Source organism: Phocoena sinus, chromosome 8 (assembly GCF_008692025.1).
Source record: "Phocoena sinus isolate mPhoSin1 chromosome 8, mPhoSin1.pri, whole genome shotgun sequence".
Taxonomy (NCBI): domain Eukaryota; kingdom Metazoa; phylum Chordata; class Mammalia; order Artiodactyla; family Phocoenidae; genus Phocoena; species Phocoena sinus.
In genome coordinates, this window is record NC_045770.1 from 106,540,840 (window position 1) to 106,559,282 (window position 18,443).

At 58.1% G+C, this 18,443-nt stretch overlaps 1 protein-coding gene across 5 annotated transcripts; it reads right to left on the reverse strand.

Annotated features, from left to right (window-relative positions):
* Positions 1–7,381: 7,381 nt before the first annotated feature.
* Positions 7,382–16,911, reverse strand: LTO1 (LTO1 maturation factor of ABCE1). 5 transcript variants are annotated; one of them, XM_032638871.1, is made up of 6 exons: positions 16,745–16,911; positions 15,274–15,379; positions 14,119–14,189; positions 10,845–10,962; positions 10,453–10,561; positions 7,382–8,904 (listed from the first exon to the last, which is right to left on the reverse strand). In XM_032638871.1, the coding sequence occupies exons 1-5, from the start codon at positions 16,792–16,794 to the stop codon at positions 10,493–10,495; spliced, it is 414 nt and encodes a 137-aa protein (XP_032494762.1). In that variant the 5' UTR covers positions 16,795–16,911; the 3' UTR covers positions 7,382–8,904; positions 10,453–10,492. The 5 variants fall into 5 exon arrangements, with proteins under 5 accessions (XP_032494762.1, XP_032494764.1, XP_032494761.1 ...); XM_032638873.1 differs by having other exon boundaries at positions 7,388–9,538; positions 16,745–16,867; XM_032638870.1 differs by having other exon boundaries at positions 7,388–9,768; positions 16,745–16,867.
* Positions 16,912–18,443: the final 1,532 nt, after the last annotated feature.

Sequence of the window (18,443 nt, forward strand, 5' to 3'; positions counted from 1 at the left end):
GGGCAGTGTCCGCTTGTCTGTTTCCTGGGGCGGGCAGGGAGCCAGGGCCATGCGCCCCAAGTTCCTTGGATGGGGGTGGCAGGCGGGTAGGGGGCCCGCCTCGGCCCTGCGGACACCGGGGCCAGGCCATCCTCTGTCATGGGGGACTGCCCTGGGCACCGTGGGCTGTTGGGCTGCATCCCCGGCCTCCACCTGCTAGATGACAGGACCGACCCCGGTCGTGACAACAAAAATGCCTCCAGACATGGCCAGCGGTCCCCTGGTGATGCAGAGGGTGTGATGCCCTCCCAGCCGGGAGGAAATCCAGACCAGAGATCAGTAGTGGGAGAGGGCCGCGTGGACACACACCCCCCAGAGTTTGAGGACGGGCTTGCAGGCGGCCCCGACCACCTCAGACTACGGCTCTGGCCCCGGTGACGTGAGCCCCGTTGATCAGCCGCCTCCCAGCCCACGTCTGGCCAGTTCACCCTCCCAGGTTATTTGCAGATAGGAAAGTAAATGAATGCGCTAACCCTCTTCTGGCACGAAGTGCTGTTTGCTCTGGGTGAATCATGGCCCCAAGGTGCCCTGAGCTCGGGGCAGGGAGGAACAACGCCAGTGTCCGGGGAGCGGTCCAGTGGCCTTTCACACGGACCCGGTGACCTGGGAGGCCTGGTGGACACCTGTGACGTCCACCTTTGGGCTCCAGGTGCCTGCGAACTGGCCGCGTTCCCAAAGCCGGTGGAGGTGGGAAATGAATCTTGGTCCCAGCTCTGCGGGGCCGGGGCCTCTTCCCAGAGCCGGGAGCTCCCCAAGGTGCCCTCACCCCCCAGCTGAGCGTTCAGCGAGCGCTCCAGGGCCAGGAGGAGGCCTGGGTCACGCGCCAAGGATGGCACTACTTACCAGGTCAGTTCACCGCAGCCCTAACGAAGCGCCTGCCGTGTGCCAGCCTGCCCAGGGGGTGCCCGCGGGGTCGGTGGGGCCTGGAGCTTCTGGGAGGAGGTGGGGTGTGCAGGCACCGCAACTGCTGCCTCCCTGCCCCAGTCCCTCGCCGGCTGGGTGGGGACGTGAGGCAAGGCCCCTACCCCCGGGGCCTACAGGGTGCTCTGAAAGGGGACCGAGCGACGGTCAGAGCCTCGGGAGGTACCCTGAAGCCCAGGGCCTGCTGTGCACCACCGCGGTGGCTCAGTCCCGGGGACCTGCTAGTCTGTGTCAGCACCAGGGCCCAATGACATCGACGACCATGGGCGTACAGAGGGACCCAAGCGAGGCTCCGACGCCACGAGGGCCTCGGGGGATCTTGAGGAGCAGGGCCAACACTCTGATTGCATTACGTTCCAGCGAGAATCCGGGCAGAGGAAGCCGGGGGGCGGCCTGCACTCCACAGGCAGCTGGACGCACAGGACACCAGACCTGCGGGGCTGTTTGATGGTTTCTAATGTTGCAGGTGGAAAATCTGTTTGTAGGCTGACAGGTCGGACAGTGGAAAGGAAGAGGGCATGACGGGGAGGTAGCCTGTGAGGCACGGGGAGGCGGGGGGAGGCAGGGGCAGGGGTGCAGATGGGACCCAAAGTACACAGAGGGTTTGGGCCGGGTGAGGAGGGTCCCGGAGACCCCCAGGGCCGTCTCCCCGGCCGTGAGGCCCCCGGAGGAGGGGCAGCAGGCTTCTCTCAGTTATGCCACGGGCCCAGACCTCTCCAACCGCCCACGTCAGCTCGGGCATCCCCTCATGGCGACCCCCCCCATGGGGGTCTGGCTGCCCTGAGCGTATCAGGAAAACAAAAACTGGCCTTTGGAGACAAAGCCTTCCGGTGTCCACTCCGCTGCCCCCTCCCGGAAGCCCGAACGCCTGCTCTCACTCAGGCCCACAGCCACTCACTTGGGGCCTCCCTGCCTCCCAGCCAGTCTCCCTGCCCCAGGCGGGCCCACCACCCTCTGCCAGAACCCCCTGGGGCTGCTAGCTCCTTCCGGCTCCATCCGGGGTCCTGGGACCTGGCCCATCTCACCAGCCTCACCCCCCGTCTCCCCCAGCCTCACCCCCTGTCTCCCCCAGCCTCACCCCCCATCTCCCCCCAGCCTCACCCCCCATCTCCCCCCAGCCTCACCGCCCGTCTCCCCCAGCCTCAGACTCCTCATTCCCCGAAGTTTCTGCCCAGGGGACTGCAGGACACGCCAGACTACTTCCGGCCTCCAGTTTTGTGCTGGAGTGCCCCCCGCTCCCCGCTCTCCCCCAGGCTCACGTAAGACTCTGCGGTGTTCTCCACCCTGCCCCAGCCAGGTGGCTCTGGTGGTCCAGGAGCCATTACACGTGGTGTTTCCCCTCCGGGCTGTGAGCCCTGGGGGACAGCTGTCCGGCTGGTCCTTCTCTGCCCACGCCCTGCGCCCCGCCTGCACGCTGCGGGTGCTGAGAAGTAGGGCCGCGTGCGGGCTGCGGGCTTTGTGAGCTGCCGAGGGCTGGGCCCTGCCTGACCCGGGTGCGGTGGGGACTCGGGGGCTGGGGGCTCCCCAGGGGCCGGGAGCACCTCATCGCCCTGACGAGGCCCGATAAGCCCCGGGACACAGCCTGGGCACTAAGGCGAGTCAGTTCCCTGCCAGGGCCCCAGATTCGAGGGGCCCCAGGGCAGGCGTGTTTGCAGAGGTGGGTACTGCTGGGACCCTGGGCGCCAGGCTCCCCACCTTCCCTCTGAGCCCGTCCGTCCTGGAAGCCCGGCAGCAGCAGGGCTCGGCTGTCCTACCACGAGGCCAGTCCCAACTCCGGGGGACGGCTGCATGGGGCGTGTGTCCCGCACGCTGGGCTGGCCTCCGCCGTGCACAGGGCTCTGTCAGCCCAGGAATGTCTTTGATCAGGAGTTTATGCAGAGGGGACGCAAGCCCCCGGCCTCTAATCCGTTCCCACAGTCCCCCTGCCCGCCAGCCCCTGCCCTGAGCCACACCTCGGCCCAGCAGACAATAGCCACGGCCGGTGGGCGGGCAGCGCCAGGGACGAGGGCTGGAGGCCCACATCCGGGGGCATTGTCACCGCCACTCACAGGGGCACACAGGAGGATGGGGAAGGTCTCGGCTCAAGGGCTGCCATCTGGCCCAGAGCCTATCAGAGACGGCAGCGTCCTGTTAATCCTTTCAAGTTTTCAACTAGCAGCGAGGACAGCCTCCCCAGGGCGGTCCCTCTAGAGCAGACCCGTCTAGCTGGAGGGTCTACCCCACATTCTGGACCCCAAGCCCGCCGAGCACGCCGGGCAGTGTTTCCTTCCCTGGTCCCGTCGCAGGAGGACAGTAGCTTAAGGTCACTCAGCATGTGCTGGGGGCCGTGGCATTGTGCTAAGGGCCCAAACACACCATTTCTCCCTACATCTTTTTGTTGTTTTTGCTTTGTTTTGTTTTGTTTTTACGGCCGTGCCGCAGGGCATACAGAATCTTAGTTCCCTGACCAGGGATCGAACCCGCGCCCCCTGCACTGGGAGTGCAGAGTCTTAACCACTGGTACGGCCGGGGAAGTCCTCTCCCTAATCTTGAAACAGCCCCAGGGGTTGGTGACAGGCAGGGACACACTGGCGAGGGGGCCCTGTGGAGCCCACCGTTCCTCTCGCAGGTACAAGTATTCCCATCTTCCAGGTCAAGGGTGGGCAGGCTTCTCCACAAAGGGCCAGATAGGGAGTGTTTGGGCTTTGCTGGCCATGGTCTCCATCCAGCTCCTCTACTCCCACTGCACGAAACAGGCAGCCACGGAGGACAGTACGGCAACGAGCACAGCCAGGCGGGATCTGGGCTGAGGGTGGGAGTGAGCCGACTCCTGCTGGGGACGAGCAAACGGGGCCCGGAGAGGTGACGTAAACTGAGCCAGGATCACCATGGCGGGGAGCTGACGAGCCAGGCCAGTGGCCGAGTTTGTCTCTGGGGCCTGGGCCCCGGCAGTCAGCTTGGCTGCCTTGCCGAGAACGAGGTCTTCAAAAATGGGCTCGAAGGAAAACGCACGAAGTCTTCGTTTTGAGTATTTTTCACCCGACGGTCAGTGCGTGCACTCGGGGCGGCCCTGCTTTGCCAGGAGGCCCAGGGGTCGAGGTCAGGTCCACCCACGTCCAAGGACTTGAATGTCAGCGGCCCCTGCGGCCAGGGCAGTGTCTTGGTCAGCCGGCCGGAGAAGGGCGGCCAGGCGTTGCTGGCAGGTGTCATCTGACGTGGCCAGTCGTCGTTTGAAAAACACTCTCAACACGTGAGCACGTTTTAGAGGAAAAGACCCAGGAGCTGGAGCTGAGCTCTGCAACTTTCAGGCTGTGCGGCTTCGCCTTCTGGGCCTCAACTTTCTCACGCATAAAATGGGGATAGGTCACGTCTATAAGAAGGGCGGCTCCGATAGGGGACCCTAGCATCTGTGACCACACCCAGCACGGAAGCGGGGCTCAGTCGATCTGTTCACTGACCGCCTCCTGGGGTGACGCGAGGACCAACGGCTCGACGTCCATGAAGCACTGAGCACCAGTGCCCGCGTGCACGGGCACCACTCAGTAAACGTCACCACGCTGCAGTGTGGACCACAACCATCCCGTGCATCGTCCAGGTGTGCAAGGAGGCCCCGCTCGTCCCCGGGGGAATGGTCGAGGCCATCCTTATTTCCCTCCTCTAGCAGTTCTTGGTCTTTGTGCCCACACTGAGCCCCCCACCTTGTGTTGACAGCACCCAGATTTTACTCGGTGGGAACCACCGTTCCTCAGCTCTGTGGCTCAGGTGGGACTGACCCCATGCCCAGCTCCAGGACAGGCGGCCAATGGGCTCAAAGCCAACAGCACATCTGCCCCCCCGGACCAGTGGCAGGTTCAAGGGCGGATGTGAAATCTAACAGCCAACGAGACTCAGGGAGACATTTTCTGGAGCTTCTGGAAAAGAGAGCACTCCACTCTGTTCCTTAGGACTCCTGGGGGCTGGCACAGCCCTTCTGCCCTGATAGGGGCGTCCGTGGTGCTGCCGGCCACAGGATGGATCCCGAGTGTGAAGCCGGTCGTGGGGAGAGCAAGAGGGGGACCAGGTCTCCAGACTAGCTGCTGGAGCTGCCCATCATTGCCCCTTACTGTTTGAGTCCATTTGATATGAGTTTCCTAGCATTTTCAAAGCTTCTTAACTATCACACTGTATGTGTGTTTTCTACCTTTTCTAGATGTAACATGTATTACTGATATAAACAACAGGGGCTGAGACCAGGGGAGAGCTTCGAGGCAGCCTTCACTGGCAGACCCTGTCTCGGCCCCTGTACAGAGCCAGCGGGGCCCCCCAAAGGCAGCAGCCTCTCGGGGGAGGGAGCCAGGGGGCTCCTGTGCCTTGAGATAACAGCGTCTTTCTGGGGTGTAGGTACCACTTGCCCCTCAGAGCAGCTGAGAGTAGGGAGCTGAGGCAAATACCTTAAGAAGGAAGCTCGCCACACGTCAGGCCAGGAAGAAGGGTCTGGACATCACCGCGTCCTGCCTCTTCACTCAGCAGACGGCCAAACGACAGCCCAGACGTCGTTATCAGTGTCCTGGGGCTGCTATAACAAGCCATCACAGAGTGGGTGGCCACATCAACAGAAATTTATTCTCTCACCGTCCTGGAGGCCTGGGGCCGTGCCTCCCTGCCCCAGGTCTCATGGCTGCTGGAAACGCCCAGCGTCCCTTGGCTTACAGACGCCTCACTCCGTTCTCAGCCTCTGCTCTCGCACGGCTGTCTCTCCTCTATGTCTCTCTTTACATGGCATTCTCCTCTTCAAGGACACGGTCACGTGAGATGTAGGGCCCCCTACTCTAGTACAACCCATCATAACGTACACTTGAGTCTCAGCTGCAAAAACCCTATTTCCAAAGGTCACATTCCCAGGTACCAGGGGCTGGACTTTGTCACATCTTTTAGGGGATATGGTTCAACTCAACAGATGTGTCTGAGCTCTCAGAGCTAGGGAACCTGCTCGTGGAGCACCCTGGGATTTCAGGGGCACATACCCACCAAAAATAATGGAAGTTCAATAAATCCTTGCTGAAAGGATGGAGACAGCCCGCCACTAGGTCTTCAGTTCCATGGCCGTTTACTTGGGGCATGGGGTCCCCTGGCCCATCACACTCCTGAGTGGGTAGAAACAGGATCATATTCGGGTATCGCTCCAACCCTAGGGACCCAAGGCCCAGCTGATCTGGTAAAGGGCACCAGGGAGGTGGGGCCGAAGCGCTGTCTCCACAGGGGCCCCCAAGGGACACACCAGCAAGGGCCTCAATGTCAGGTGAGGAGTTTAATCAGCCATCAGAGCTATGGAGAAGTTTCACAGGCAAGGAGCGACCGTCCTTCTTGGGACACTGAAGTGAGCCCCTAAGTCCTGGTGGCTTGAATAGGCCCGTCCCTCTGGGGGCCTGGCCCAGCACCTGCACGACTCTCGTGTCCTGTGAGAACTGAACGCAGTGCCCGCTTTTCTCTGATGGATCATACTCGCTTGGGGACACGCTTCCTGGGCCGCAGACCGGTTCCTCACTTCACTCACCAAGGAATGGAATAACTGTGGAGTTGGGACGACCTCACCAGTTACTTACAGGTTTTGATCTCTCCAAATTACATGGTGTCTTCAGGTAGGGAGGAAGAGACGTTCTCCACGGTGCTGAGCTCAAATGAGAGCTCACAAAGCGAGTCATGCCAAGGTCACCTCCTCCAAGAAGGCTTCCTGCCCACCTTCCCACTCCCTCATCCCCCCGGCAGAGCTGAACGCCCCCCCACCCCGCCTCCAGGCTCCCCATCCATCCCTCAGTGAGCCGTGCTCAGAGGGTCGAGGGCAGCTGATGGCCCCACGCGGTCCATGCCTCCCCTACGGCAGCCAGCACGGGTCCCTTCCCATAAAGCCGACTGTCTCTGCCGCGATCAGCTGGGTGCAAGACTGGTCACACAGACAGGCTGTGAATTATCAGGAAAGTGAGACTCCGTCTGGCTAAGAATAACTTAAGCAAACCCCCTGACCCCGCTGTGCTTAGGCCTGAAGTCAGCCACTTACTGCGACTGCTGGCACATCGCTCAGCTCAGCTGGGAGCCCCAGGCCCCCATCTGCCGGGGTGAGGGGGGCAGGCAGCGACCCCACCTCATGGGCTTTGCGGACACTTCAGTGACCCAAGGAAGGTCAAGGCGGCCACGAGCAGCCACTCGGTAGATAAGACTTCTTATCCCTTCCTCCAAATCACTTCATTCTTTTCTCACCACTGGGTAGAGAAAAACAACAAGCTGAACGTGAAGTAAAAGCAAGCGTCTGGGGCTGGGTTCTGGCCTGTGGGTGTGTTTCCCACCACCCACCGCGGTGCCTCTGAGAGTAGAGTTCCAACGTGGCGAGTTCAGGCGGAATGATCAGCCTTACTCCCAATTACTGATGTTCTAAAAAATAAAATGAAGTAACCTCAACTTTTTTTTTAAAATAAAATTTATTTATTTACCTATTTATTTTGGGCTGCGTTGGGTCTTCGTTGCGGTGCGCAGGCTTCTCTTTGCGGTGGCTTCTCTTGTCGCGGAGCACGGGCTCTAGGTGCGTGGGCTTCAGTAATTGTGGCTCGCAGGCTCTAGGTGCGTGGGCTCAGTAGTTGTGGCGCATGGCTTCATTGCTCTGCGGCATGTGAGGTCTTCCCGGACCACGGCTGGAACCCGTGTCCCCTGCATTGGCAGGCGGATTCTTAACCACTGCGCCATGAGGGAAGCCCCAAAGTAACTTCAACTTTTAAGTGAAATGGTCTTCTTCTCTCCCAAGTTAAGTCTGTCCAGGCAGCCAGACAGAGTGGCTATTACAGGCCACCCTGTACTCACCCTATGGCTGAATTATGTCCCCACAAAAATTCATGTTGGAGTCTTGCCCCTCAGAACCTAGAATGTGACTATATTTGGAGATGGGGCCTTTAAGGAGGTCATCAAGGTGGGCCCCAGTCCAACGGGGCTGGAGTCCTTAAAGCAACACCCACACACACAGGGACGACTGTGTGAGGACACAGGGAGAAGATAGCCGTGTACACACCAAGGAGAGGCCTCAGGAGGAACCGGCCCTGCCCACACCGGGATCTCAGATTCCAGCCTCCAGGACTGGGAGACAGTGAATGCCTGCTGTTTAAGGCACCCACCGTGCAGCATTCGCTATGGCAGCCCCGGCTGACTGATAATGTGGCACAAAACATGCTGGGAGTTTCCGACAGGGAAGAGCAAGCAGGCCAGAGCGGTGGGAAATCTACGAGCCCCTGGAAAGGGGGAGGTCCAACAAGGGCTAATATCCAACAGAACCAGGTGTAGGTGGACAGGAAGGGATGGGATGGGCTGGGCTGGGGGAGAGGGCAAGCAGGATACCTTTGCCTGCAAACAATGGAAGCCCTACCGAAGTGGCCTTGAACTAGGGCATTCATCAGCTCCTATAACCGAGGTTGGCAAGCAGAGAGCCTCTCGGGGGTCAGTCAGCACAGCTGCTCGGCAATGTCCTCGGGCTGGGTCCTCTCTGGCTGGGCTCTGCCATGCCCAGGTCTGACTTCATCCATAGCTGCTTGCAAGCTGCCTGTCATAATTCCAGGTGTCGCATCCCCACAGGACAACTTCCAAAAGAGATACCATCTCTCTCAAGAGTGATGTGACCTTTCCCAGAAGCCCTCGGGTGTCCTCCACCGTCTCATCAGCCAGAAGAGCAAGCTCCCCGGACCCCATTGCTGGAGGTGGCATCACAGGAACAGAGTGGTTGTGACGCGAACAGGGGCTCTGTCTGTACTGTAATCCAGCAACACCTGTCTTGGGTGACCAAGGGGTCCTGGAAACTGGGTCTCATCCTCCAAGAAGGAGCCAGGCTGGCACAGGTCAAGTCCGGTGTCCAGGGGCCCTGAAGATGATGGATGAGGCAGCTCGGCCCCGCGGGATGGGGGAAAGGAAGTGGCTGCCGGCTGCTCTGGCTGACACCTGGCATGGGAGAGGCTGAGCGGAGAGAGACGGAAGGGGTCGGGGTGAGTGAGGTTTGGGGCAGGAGAGGTCAGTGATAAACGCACACGGTGGCTGGCCAGGGGCAGCAGGACCCGACCCTTTCCTGAACATCACGGGGCGCCGTCCTGTCGTGGTAGCTGCCTCCATGCGTGTTAATGAGACACACAGACACAAACACAACAGAAGGCTGTTCGGTGCGACCCTGGTACCTCAACCCCAGATATCACGGAGAGAAAGGAATGAATTCGCTAGATGTCGCATCAGAAATGGTCCCAGGGCTTCCCTGGTGGCGCAGTGGTTGGGAGTCCGCCTGCCGATGCAGGGGACACAGGTTTGTGTCCCGGTCCGGGAGGATCCCACATGCCGCGGAGCGGCTGGGCCCGTGAGCCATGGCCGCTGAGCCTGCGTGTCCGGAGCCTGTGCTCCGTGACGGGAGAGGCCGCAGCAGTGAGAGGCCCGCGTACCGCAAAAAAAAAAAAAATCCACCCAGAAAAACGACAACAAAAGCCCCTCCATCCCACCAGCCCGAGATAAGCGCTGCTGGTGTCTGTGACGAAGGAGCACCTGAGGCCGTGCATCCGTACAGATGATGCCTTTTAAGTCCGGGCAGAAGACAGAAGAACTCACACTAGAAGGAAGGCTGCAGTAAGGCTCCAAAGTTTCTGCACACAGAACGGTGGCCTTAAAGTCTCCTCCCCTTGACCATTTTTGAGGCTGCAGAGCCCCACCCACCTGGGGACACAGGAAGAGCACGTCCCAGCTTCCTGGGGACAGGGCTGGCCTCTGCTCCTCTCAGCCAGACGCCCACGTCCATGGCCACATGAGAAGCCCCAGGGCTCCACGGGGCACAGCGGGGACCTGCGGGCAGGGACCCCCGAGACTGTGGGTGCGACCGTGCATTCCAGAGCGGGCACCAGGAGACAGGGCTGGAGTCCCAGCTCTGCCGCCCACTGCCCTTGGACCAGGCAGTCTCTTGGGCCTGTTTCCTAGTCTATAAAATGGGAATAACGCCTACCTCATGGGCTCCTGAAGGGACTAAATAAAACATGAGAAGCAGGTCACAGCACTGGCACATCTCAAGGGTCAATAAATGTCACAGTACCCATCACTCCTTCCCATTAACCTGCTTCGTGTCAACCCCGTGGCTCTCATTTTTTTAAAAAACTGTCCCTCTGAGCGCTGACCGAAGCCCGGGGAGTAAAGGGGAGGTTTATCCTATCCAGAGCCAACCCGAGTCTAGATCCAGCCAGGCCTGCCAGGTGACGAGAACCCGTGAGCCAGGGGCCTGGACCCTGGCTGGACCAGAGAAGAGCAGCCCGGTGAGGGCTCTGCCAGGGCCGCGTTCACGCTGCAGAGCAGACAGGGCCCAACAAAGGACGGGCCTGTGTGGAGGGGCCCCGTGGGGGACACGGAGGCCACCCGGCAGACCTCGGGGGAAGGAAGCCCTTTCAGCGGCCAAGCTGGAACCCTCCCTGCAAAACAATGAATCCCCCATCATTGTTTTGCCTTTAATCACATTTTTTAAACACTTAACATACGAACATCTGTTCCCTGATGTTTCGTCTTTGTGCGTCTGTCATCCTCAAAATGAAAGTCCGGAACCTTCTGCACTGATTTTAAAGTCGGGCTGGACGTTTAGTACTGAACAAAGCTGAAAAAACACAAAAGAAAGAAAATGTTTTTTTAAATTAGAGCAGAAGTCTCTCTCTAGCTGCAGCTCTACTTGCCTAGGTCACCTCCCTTCAAGAAGTTCTCACACCTGTTCCCTACATGGTCCTCGGTTTCCTTACATCGACACACACAAGGATTTGCTTTACTGACCATTTGTATGTTACCGGTGGCCCCAAAACCATTAGTGAAATGAGCCCCCAGGGCTGCCCCAGCTACATGTGAGAAAGGCACCCCGATCAAAAAGAAACACACAGGACACAAACCTGCTTAAATTTCCCTCTAATTCTGTCTAAGTCTTCATGAAGTTTATCATAAGTAGGGTCATCATAAGGGAATTTCTGAATCATTCCAAGCAACGATTCTAAGACCTTCATCTTTTTGCTGTAAAACACAGAAATAAAGACTTTTGGTCCTTTGCGCACAACAGGCGCAGCTTACGTCACAGATGCTGCTCGACGGCTTTAAAGCGGTGGCTGCCGAGCACACCTGGCCTCAGGCGCTGGTGACTACCTTGTCATCACACGAAACAACCTTTACTCACCTGGCAATGTGAGCCCGCCCACACCCACATCTGGACATCAAGGGAGAACTGACCTTACAGGGACGGCTCCATCCGGACCCAGCGGCCAAGGCAACACCGACAAGCACGCCGACCGCCGGTCCCCAGGTCTGACCCCAGAGCAGACAGAAGCAGACGGGAAAGAGTGTCGGGCACAGCCCTGCCTGCTCCGGACTTGGGGATTTCCCAGGATCTGCAATCTTCACGCTCACGGCCTCTGGGAGTTTAACAGCAGGTAAACTGGCAAGCCCCCTCCATCCATAGGGCAGAAACCAGTGGCTGGTGTTTGAGTTCGGCTCCCTTTCCCAGGAAGATGAGGAGCTCAGCTGGTGGGCGGCCTGGAGCGCAACCGCCCCGAGGCACTCACATCTCTCACTCACAGAGTGTTTCACATCTCTGAGCCTCAGCGTCCTCATCTGTAAAATGGGGCCTTAACGGCCACCTCCCAGGCTCTCAGGAGGATAAAGCCCAGAACGTGCTACAGAGTAGGGGCTCGATAAACGTCAGTCTCCTCGCTTCACCTGGGCGGGTGGGTGCCCTCTGCCGAGCCCCCTTCCCCTCACCACATCTGACCCCCAGGCTGTCAGGAGCGTGCCGGATATCTGATCCCTGGGAATCCTGAAGGACTCATCCTTAGGATGAAGCAACGGCCATTCAGAGTGACCAGGGCCTGCTCACATCTGCAGCTTTTAAACCAGTTTAGAAGAACTATGATGGCCACCTCTTGGAGAAAACACAGAACTGCAAAAGGTCAGAGCGAGTTAAGTAACAAAACAAAGCACTTGGTTTCCAGGGAGTTGCAAGGCAGATGCCAACACGCGGGAAACGGCTGAACCTGCCACGAAACAATGACTACCACCCACTCCCAGCTCTGCAAGCAGCGACGGGTCATTCCTGCCCTCCCCGGTCAGTGAAGCTACTCCAGACACACCCAGCCCGTCGCAGGGTCAAAGCCAGTGCATGTCAGGAGGGTGTGACCCGCTCTCACAGCTGGTGTAAGGGAAAAAAGCCTTCACCCGACTGCAGAAGGGGCAGAGAAGCGTCTCAGGGTGGGTCAGAAAGCTACGGTCACCTGATGGAAAGGTCGCCATCCTTCAGGCTGAGACACAGCTCTCCACACAGCTTCTCTGGTGTTACAATTCCCTTAGCTCACTGAATGATAACACACATGGCAGTGTTTTCTCTTTTAACATCCTTACTTGAAACATAAAGAAGCAGATCCTCTGCCCGCCTTCTCTACCATTTTTAAGAAAACTGTAGACTTAGAAAATCCAAAAACCATTGCTCTAAGATAAAGGGTTTTAGGCTGTGTTTCAAAGGGCTCCCTGGGCTCTGCTGGTGGGGTGGGGAGGGCGGCCGGCCACGGGCCCTCTGATGGACAGACCGGGGGCGCAGCTTTAGGAGGGGAGGGAACCCCTGCCCTGGGGTGCAGATTGGCAGCCCCCAGGTGCGAGACCCTTCACACCCAGTGAGCCACAGATCCCGGTGCGGGGAGAAGGGGAGGCTGTTGGAGCATTCCAAATCCGTGCGCCCCACCCCGCCTTCGTGGACCGGGAGTGGGGAGCCACGCTCCACTCCGACAGCCGCCCAGTGGCGCCTGGGGCTGCCAACCACTGTCCCAACCTGACCGCCAGCTACCCGCCCACTCCCACTGAATCTTCAGAGGAAAATCTCCCCAAGATGGCCCTCGGCGGATGGACGAATCCGGTCAACTCCCACGTGCTCAGTGACGGCACAGGTCAGAGCGCAGGCGACCCCACAACCACCCAGACTGTCTTGAGCATCCCTGCTCTGACATTTCAATATGGCTGTGGCCCAAGTTCTAGAAATTCAAATATTCCAAATAAGATGACAGGTCACACGCACGGGGGAATGCCAGCTTCCCTGCTCTGTTATCCACTCTCCTGGCACCCCTCCCAGGCCAGGCAAAGCCGCCAGACGTCAAGATGACGCAGAGCAGCCGCCGAAGCCCAGTGTCGGCTCCCACGAGCGGCAGGACGGCCTTTCACATGAGGGTGCATTTCCAGCTTAAGAGCGAAGACCGGGGGTGGGGACAGCGTCCTGGGGCTTCAGGAAGCAGCAACCAGCAAGTGCACACTCCAAAGGCTACAGATGGGCTTCCCTGGGGGCGCAGTGGGTGAAAATCCGCCTGCCAATGCAGGGGACACTGGTTTGAGCCCCGGTCCAGGAAGATCCCACAGGCCGCGGAGCAACTAAGCCCGTGTTCTGCAGCAGCTGAGCCTGCGCTCTGGAGCCTGCGAGCCACACTGCTGAGCCCGTGTGCCACAACTGCTGAAGCCTGTGCACCTGGGGCCCATGCTCCACAACAAGAGAGGCCACCACAAAGAGAAGCCCGCGCACCGCAACGAAGAGCAGCCCCCGCTCGCCGCAACTAGAGAAAGCCCGCGCGCAGCAACGAAGACCCAACGCAGCCAAAAATAAAAAAAAAAAAAAGGCTACAAACACTACAAATAACAGCTCATGGTTACTTAGTGCTTCCAGGTACCTGACACCTGTGAAACACATGAAATGGGTCATCCCATTAGCAGACCTTTCGGCTACATTAAAAAACCCAGTGACAAGGGACTCACCTTTTCTGAGCCCTGATCATACCAAGACTGTTCTGCTCTGTTTGTTACAAGCTCAGAGGAAAGACGAATGAGAAGATAATGTCATTTTCATCGTGGTTTGACTGGCAGGGTAACTAAAAGCCACTTAGCGCCCTAAGGTCTCCAGGGAAAAGGCAGGGGGATCCGAGGACCCTTGGGAAGTAATAACAAGGGATGTTCACCCAACACCAGAAATGCGCCCGGCGCTTTCTAGTTACTATTTCCTGTAAATCTCATGACAACATTTCAGGTTCGGCCTGGTTACTTCTCCATTTACAGGTGAGGAGACTAACCGCCCAGGGTCGGAGTGAGCTATGAAACCGGAACTTCCCGTCCAGACACCGAAGAAGAAAGAAGGCTCAGCTTTACCTGTCTTTCTCAGTGGAGCAGCCGTGCAGGAGACATCTCCAGGCAAAAGCAAAACCCTGGTAGCACCCGATCTGTGAATTTACGAAACATTCAAGAGTGAAATGACTGACCAACAGCTCTACTTGATCTAAACATCAAGCTCTCAAAACAAAAAGGGGGCGGGGGCCCAGGGGGCAGCGGTGCTTCTTCTCTTGCTGTTCTGGAAGCACCCACTGGGCACCAGGCTACAGAAGTTGGAGGTCAAGTCACCAGTGGGGCAGGCCAGCCTCCAAGGTGGCCCCACTGGACCCCACCTCCCCACCCCCTGGTATTCCTGCCCTGTGCGGTCCCCTGACCGGATCGGGGTGACCTCGATGAGCAGAACACACAGGAAGAGGCAGCACGTGACCTAGTGAATCTAGGCACTGACAGACAATGTCACCTCTGCCCTGCCGACGTGGGTCACCCGCACAGTGTCTCGAGGACACTCCAGCAGCCCTGTGGAGAGGTCCACGCGGTGAGGACCGCAGACCCTCAGAATCCGTGTGAGACCCCGGCAAGCTGACTGCAGGCTAGCTGACTCGTAACTCCAGCATCCAGAGACCCCGAGCCGGCCGGAACCAGCCGGCTCAGCGGCTCCTGGACCGCAGACCCTCAGAATCCGTGTGAGACAATAAACACGGGTTGTCTTAAGCCCACGTGTCTTGTGCTGACTGGCTCTGCAGCAACAGACACCTAATACAGTCCTCGCGGCCTCAGACGTTAGTGTTTAGGGCCAGTTATCCCCATAAGTGAGGGCCAGTCTAGGTCGAAGGGCAGGAGAAAAGGGAAATCAGGGATTTTATGGAATTTCAACAGAAATATAAATGGCATGTTTTCACACGACACAGGGTGCCCACTCTCTGGGGGCGGATTCAGCTGCCTTAAGACACAGGGCAGCACCGTGACACTCGACGTCGACTGAGGTGAGGGGGGACTTGTCTTCTCTTTCTCCAGCCCACCTGACTCCATCATCTCCACACAGCAACACCCTCTGCGGGCTCTGTTCTGAGACGATTTCTCCGTCAACGTTCTATCTAGCCTACTGCCACGTGAAGAGGCCTGAAGTGGTGGCTCCACCACACTGATCATCGGTAAGAGAAAAGGATTCCTTTCTAAGTGGGGGGTCCCACTTACCTCAGATCCGATTTTAGCTCCATGTAACGTGCCATACCGTCTTCCTTCAATCATACCCAAACTACTTCCTTCTTCGTAGCCTTCCTGATAACCTTCCCCGTGAAACCTGCAACAGAGAAGAGGAAGCGTGAGCAAATAAACAGGAGAAAAAGCATTCTTCCTGCAAAAACTTTCCTTGTCCACATTACCCAGACCGAGCAAGACAAGACCTAGTACTGCAGGAAAAGAACAAAATGTACGCCAGGAAACGTCAGTTCCAATCTCAGCTCCACCCGCCCCAAGCCTCTGCGCCTGGCAAGTCGCTGTAATTCTGGAAGCCCAATTTACCTCTTCTACAAAGAGGAAGGTGGGCTAAATCGGTGATTCCCAAACCTGGCAGAATATCAGAGACACACAGGAAATTGGCAACGATACCAACTCAGGGGCCTCACCCCTCGTATTCAGTAAGTCTGGAGGAAGGCCCAGGAATCCGCTTTGCAAAATCTCCCTGGTAATTCGTCTGCAGCCAGGTCATCGAGCCCCAGTTCTGGGTCTGTAAGCTAGACTGCTCGGTCAAGTGCTTCAAAAAAAACCCTGCAACATGTACCGGGCTTTCCATCACATCTCAGGAGGCTAGCAAGGAGAAACGCCATCAGATGATCACAAAATGTACCGTGACCGTGGCGCCTGCAGCAGAATAAAGGCTCTGACTTTGAAGGCCCAGCAGTGTAACTGGCACCAGCATGACTTGCGGTCGCCGAAGTGAAAGGGGTGTGCTGGAGCGCCCAGTGAGGCCGAGGGGATAGCTCCCACTTACTGGCTGTGTGGCCCTGGGAGTGACCTGGCCTCCTCATCTGAAAGACAGGGTGAAGGATAGGATCCCCTTCACAAGTAGAGCTAAAATAAATAACTGGATACGACGCTTAGCTCAGCGTCCAATTCACAGCAAACTCCAAATAAACGTCAGCGACTGTTTACTGTTCACTCTCTTTCTTAACTGACATCTACTGATGTCTCAAGTGGGCAGGGCACTGGAAGACAGCCACAAAGCAACCAACAGGTCCCCCGTCACTGCCCTAGGCGCTCCCCGGGGGCTCAGGAGGGAAAAGGAGGACGCCTGACACATTTAAGAGCATGTCCGTGAATGCTGCCGTATGTCCTACCACTGAGGAACAAGAAAAAGGGGCAGCGCCCAGATGGCAAAGGTCCGTCCCACCCGAGGAAGGAGCGTCCCTGGAGGGAGGCAGTCACCAGACCGAGCAGATGCGTGAGGCAGCCCCGGACGGGGGAGGCGGATCTAGAGGAACAGCTGGGCACGTGGCGCTCGCCAGAGAGGCCGATGAGCAAAGGAGAAGCAGAAGCATCTCGGGCCCTCCCGCGCCAGCCGCCTTCTGAGCCACAGCGCGCTCCCCCAGGGCCCGGGTGGCCGCCGCAGCCCAGCGGCCGAGAGCAGACCTGCTCGGGTGGGGGCCCGGCCCAGCCCCCTACCCACCTATCATCCGCCATCACGATGGCGTCGAACATGTCCTGACTCCCGGCCATGGCGGCAGCCGGCCCGCCCCCAACCCCCGCCCCTCGAGCTCCGGTGCCAAGCGCTGCGGCCGCAGACTCACGAGCCTCGGGCACGGACGCACCGCTTCTGAGAAGGCGAAGGCCACTTCCGGGGGCGGCCGCGCGGCGCAGGCCGGGTAAGGACGGCACGCGGGAGGGCTCAGCACGCGCCGGCGCGGGGCCAAGCCGCGTGCGCGGCGGCGGCGCTGGGCGGGGCTGGGCCGGGACGCGGCCCCGCCCCGAGGCCTCTTCGCCTCGCTCCACTGCTCCCGCCAGGGGTCAGCTGCTACCCGCCTGGAGCATCCACCTGGCTGCGGGGGTGGGGGTGGGGGTTGGGGCGGGGTGACCCGTGACCTCACCGTCAAGAAACCAGGCAGATGCAACCGAACTGCCAAAAGCGGCTTGGAAGGAATCGGGGAAAAAATGGAAAAGTTACCAAAGAACCAACGCCTCCGGAGGCTCTGCCAGTGGGGTTTTGGGGGGAAAAGTACCAGGAAGGGCAATTCCCGGGGTGGAGGCACGACCCAGAGGAGAGTGGCCCGGTCGCCCACCGACCCCGACTCAAAGCCAGCGGCCACCCTCCAGGATGACTTCAGACTTGAGACCCCGCCTGCAATGCCATTAAATCCATGTTAAGAGTAATCCAGGGACTGCAGGCCTTTGTCCAAGAAACGCAGGGCTGATCCGACCCCAGGGAAAGTGAAACGGCAGCAGGTGACGGGGAAACAGGCTGGTCGTCTTAACACCCGCTGGGAAAGGCATTATACATGTTGAAACTTGATTGAAACTCTATAGTTTTTTGAAAACTGGAAATAAAAGTTTTTGTGTTTTTTTTTCTTGCAGTTGTTTGATTGTAAAGCAAAAGCAGAGTAATTCATAATTCACGTAGAGAGTCAAGAATCGGCACAGAAGGGTTCATGATTAAGAGCCACCTGTGCCCTCACTCCAGCTGGAGGCATCCCTGCCTCTTGAAAAAATAGCTTCTAGCTTTAGTCCTCCCATTTGTCATTGCCATGACAGATACTTCCTGAACACGATTTTTGAAAGGTACTTCAAACTATCAGCCACAATAGAACATAGATATGAAATACCAAAAGAATTCCCATTAAAATCGGGAGTAGGGCTTCCCTGGTGGCGCAGTGGTTGAGAGTCCGCCTGCCGATGCAGGGGACACGGGTTCGTGCCCCGGTACGGGAAGATCCCACGTGTCGCGGAGTGGCTGGGCCCGTGAGCCATGGCCGCTGAGCCTGCGCGTCCGGAGCCTGTGCTCCGCAACGGGCGAAGCCACAGCGGTGAGAGGCCTGTGTACCGCAAAAAAAAAAAAAAAAAAATCGGGAGTAAAACGAGAGTGCCTTTATCACGTGCCCGTGGAACACATTTAGGAGGCCTAACCAACACAATAAAACTGAGCAAAAAGTCTATCAAAAAAATAATTTAAAAAACCCCAACAAACTACTGTTATTTGTAGGTGTGATGGTCCATCTAGAAATCCCCGAATAAGCGTTTAAGACACTCTCAGAATTCGTAATAGAGTTCAGCAAGTAGCTATATACATGGAGAATCGCCAAAAAAAATCACTTGCTTTCTATTATTCTAACACTAATTGGTAGTAGCCTGAGCAGGGATGACTGGGGAAATCC